This window comes from Cynocephalus volans, chromosome 4 (genome assembly GCF_027409185.1).
Source record: "Cynocephalus volans isolate mCynVol1 chromosome 4, mCynVol1.pri, whole genome shotgun sequence".
In the NCBI taxonomy this organism is placed as follows: Eukaryota; Metazoa; Chordata; class Mammalia; order Dermoptera; family Cynocephalidae; genus Cynocephalus; species Cynocephalus volans.
In genome coordinates, this window is record NC_084463.1 from 106,388,048 (window position 1) to 106,392,369 (window position 4,322).

The 4,322-nt window shown below is 39.7% G+C and overlaps 1 protein-coding gene across 1 annotated transcript; it reads right to left on the reverse strand.

The window, feature by feature from the left end:
* Window positions 1-1,817: 1,817 nt before the first annotated feature.
* On the reverse strand, window positions 1,818-2,804 carry LOC134377271 (olfactory receptor 52L1). Its single transcript, XM_063095911.1, has one exon. It carries the CDS (start codon window positions 2,802-2,804, stop codon window positions 1,818-1,820), a length of 987 nt encoding a protein of 328 aa, XP_062951981.1.
* Between the last annotated feature and the right edge of the window lie 1,518 nt (window positions 2,805-4,322).

Below are 4,322 nucleotides of genomic sequence, written 5' to 3' on the forward strand. Positions count from 1 at the left end.
TCTGAGATGAAAAATTTATACATTTTAAGCTATGGGTTAGTCTGCTGCAACACAGATTTCTAAAAATACAGTGGCTCAATCCAGATACAAATTTATTTCTGTTTCAGGTTCAAGTCAGGGTTGGTGCCCAGACAGTATGAGGAAGACAGCTCTTCCATATTATTGCTCTGCCATTTTCAATTCACATTTCCACCTCATTCTCAAAGAAAGCTGCTTCAGATCCCAACTTCATATCCACATTCCAAGCATCAGCAAATGGTATAAATGATAAGAGAGAGCAAACCACTTCCATTTACAGCCTACAAAACAAAGTACCTCTAGGGTCAAGAAAGTTGTTTCCCAACATATGTGATACACCATAGCTCAGGGTTACCAGGGTAACTTGACAGAGTAGAAGTCCTAGACCTAGAACCGACCTGATGAGAAGGTATAATTCCTCCTGCAATAAGAACCCATACCAGTCCTCTCTAATTAATCCATATGTGCCAAAAAAAAACTAAAGACATAATACTTAGTCTCTATGAGACAAAAAAAACCCCACTATTTATTAGGAGTAAAATTTACAAAGAAAGGAGAAAGGAGAAAGTTCAATGACCCACTTCACCCCTTTTACCAATATGGAATCCCAAGAATATTCTCATCACCTGAGCATCTTACCTCAAGGTAGCAATGACTTGACATCTTCCAGGACTTAACAAAATGTATTACTCTTCAGGAAAACAAAAAAGTTAAGCCAGATTTTAGGGCAACATCCAACAAACAGGATGCAATACACCAATTTTGACAATCTTCTTGTAAGTTTTTACCCAGTTGCTGTTAGCAAAAATGGAAGATCTAATTAATGTCACTCCACATTCACTATTTCAGAAATAGAAACTCATTTTTAAGTGACATAACTACTTCTATGTTATCACTACATTTATAAAAGCTATGTTTACCAACAGCAGAATCTAGCACATTTTATGGTTATTAGATGCTAATAATTACATGTTTACTTTTGTTTGGTTAAATTAATCCTTATAAAATATACATTTACTCAGTACTTGATCTTATTTCCTCTTACCCTAATCAAAAACAAAAATAAATTAAAATATATAAACAGACCTTTTTTTTTTTTAAGAGAAATCCACTATACACATATACGAGGGCACTAAAAAAATTTCATGGAAAAATAAAATTAAAATATAATATGAATCTTTCCATGAACTTTTTGAAGCATCTTTGTATATTTATTCCTTGAAAATAAAGATCACATCTTATTCTTCCTAGAGTCTTTTACAGATATTACTTATGTTTGTTTTCAACAAATAAGTAACACCAATATTACAATGAAAGGTGTTTTCTCACATTGTGGAATGCTCGTCTGCTTTGAAGAGACCCTATTGCTACACATAAGTCTAGAGACCTGGAGCTCACAGCACTAACTCAGAGGTTCTGAAGATTCTAAACCTAAAACCAGGCAAAGGTTGGGACTTCCCATTCCCATTCCAGACAATGTTGCATGGTCAGTCATTGGGTAAAGGCAGGGACAATGGCATATCCAGAGCCATCATCTATTTCTCCTATCCCCAAGTCCCTCTGGCACAAGGATTAGGGAAATGTTGAGATCAGGAGCAAAAGAATGGGGAAAATATTCACAAGTCCAGCCATCCAGGGACATCCCAATAGGCTATAGAGCCAAGTGACTGTGGGTGTTCTTTGCCATGGGACTAGTAGGACTATAAGGACTACTCACTGTGGAATGGCCTCACACCCATGAGCTCCTGTGTCTTTGGCTGGAGCCTCTGAAGAAAATAATCAGGATGTGACCAGATCAATCATTTTATATAGAATGCCCTGAGCACTCGCTGCCGGATCTGCCGAGTCTTCACCGCATAGACAAGAGGATTGAGGGCAGGTGGCACAAGAAGGTAGAGCGTGGCTAGAAGAACATGGATGTGATGGGGTACATGGTGGCCAAAGCGGTGAGTAAGGAATGAGAAAATTCCAGGGACATAGAAGACCAGGATAACACAAACATGAGATCCGCATGTGCTAAAGGCCTTAAGTCGGGCCTCACCCCCTGGTACTCTCAGCACTGCCTGAAGAATCAGGGCATAGGAAATAGCAATGGCCAGGACATCTAACCCAGCCACAAGCAGTGCCACAGCCAGCCCATAAGCTCGGTTTACTATGGTTTCTGAGCAGGCGAGTTTTACCACAGCCATATGTTCACAGTAGGCATGGCCTATGACAGTGGCCTGACAAAAGATCAGGCCCTGCAACAGGATGGGAAAGGGGAGGAGGAGGACCAACCCCCGCACCAGGACTGCCATTCCAATACGTCCTATGACCCCCAGATGCAGGATGGTGGAATGGTGCAGAGGGTGACAAATGGCTACATAGCGATCCAGAGCCATGGCCACAAGTACACCTGACTCCATGGAGGAGAACGCATGGATGAAGAACATCTGGATCAGACAGACAGTGTACCCAATCTCATGGGCATGAGCCAGGAGCACTGCAATGGCTTTGGGTGCAGTGGAGGAGGCCAGGACCAGGTCAATGGCAGCTAGCATGGCTAGAAAGAGGTACATGGGTTGGTGCAAGGACAGGTCAGTCCAGATGATGAAGAGAATGGTAACATTGCCCACTAGGGCAAGGAAGTAAAGTACACCCAGGGGCAATGCTATCCAGTGCTGGCTTTCCTCTAAACCTGGAATACCTGTCAGGAAAAAAGAAGGCTGGCGTAGCCTCCAGCTGGAATTGTTAAGGGCCATCACCAATATCTTGGAGAGGGAAGAGGAAAAAGAAACCGAAGTCATGATTTCTCCATTCCTGATACATTTTCACATCGTCCAGATCTGGTTACCATCTTCATGAGAAGAATAAAGAGACTTAAACTGCAACACAAGGGAATAAAGTTAAATACAAGGAAGAAAATATTTCCTGAAGATGATTTTTTTACAGGTGAGACTTCCACATGTCTGAATTAGGATAAGTCTAGTTTTATTTAGAGATAAGAGTAAACATCCACTGCTTTTGGAGAGACACTTAAACTATACCATTACTGTACTTATATTTTGGAACTGTCAACTTGAAAACATTCTCTTTACTAACCTCTTGGCATTACTAAACACTATAAATCCACATGTTATTTTTGAAATTAGTCTCCCTCAGTTTCCATGACACAGCACTCCACAGTTCTTCCTTCTCCATCCGCAACCCCACAATCCTCTCCATCTCATTGGATTATAGCTGATTCCAGGGTTCCGTGCTCTCCTCTCTTCCTTTTTCTGTACATTACCTCTGAATTGAATTCATCTATCCCCATGGTCTTAATTATTTATATACTCACATTCTTCCAAATCTGTGTTTCTAAGTCAAATATCATCCAGAAACACAAATCTGTTTTACCATTTGCTTCCTGATTGCCATCCCACACACTCAACGTGTACAAGACTGGGTTAAGTTAACCAAACCTGTTCTACCTACTTTTTGTCAATATTTTTGTGAATAACATCACTATCTACCTACCAGTCTAGAAACTTGGTTTATTCTTAAATCATTCTCATCTCTCATCCCTTTTTACTCATTCACCAATTCCTCTTGACTTTATTTTTAACCCCTCATATACTCACTCCTTTTTCTCAGCCTCCAATGTCATTGCCTTAGTACCCACTACCAACTTCTCTCACCTAGCTTGTTTACTAGATCTCTCTGTCTTTTCTATGAATCCCTTTCCAATCCACTTTCCAACCCTAAAGTCAGAAGGTTTTCCCAAAAGTGCAGATGGCATCATGTCACTCCTACGGTTTAAATTCTTCAGTGAATTTAATTCATGGTATAAAAGCATACTTCTAAGACTGGCATACAGGGTTTTCAAAGGTTATCATTTACATATTACTTTTTTCTTACAGTTGACATATTCTCTCATGTATGTTTTGCTTAGAGTTGTGTGAGTTTATTTTACATTTGTCTTTTAGTATTCTTCCTTCCTCCTCCTTTATCTGAATTGGTCCTTCTTATCTGTCTCCTGCCCCTCAGAAGGACTCATTGACTGTGTTATGTCAACACAGATTAAGTTAGGAGAACTTTGTTCTATGATCCTCTTTGCTCATCCACAATGTTTTTATTTGTTTCTATTACAGAAATCTTTTCAGTGTCTTAGTGGTTTGCTACAAGAGGAAGAACTATATCTCATTAAACTTCATAATTTCAATATAGCATTGTGGAGACTTCACTGTATAGTAAGATAAATACAAACTTTGGAGGCAGACATACTTGGGTTTAAATTCTCTCTTTCATATTCTAGGAATAAAACCTTGGCAGCCTACTTAAAC

Coding starts and splice junctions, on each gene's coding strand:
- LOC134377271 (XM_063095911.1), bottom strand. CDS start 2,804: ATGACTTCGGTTTCTTTTTCCTCTTCCCTCTCCAAGATATTGGTGATG.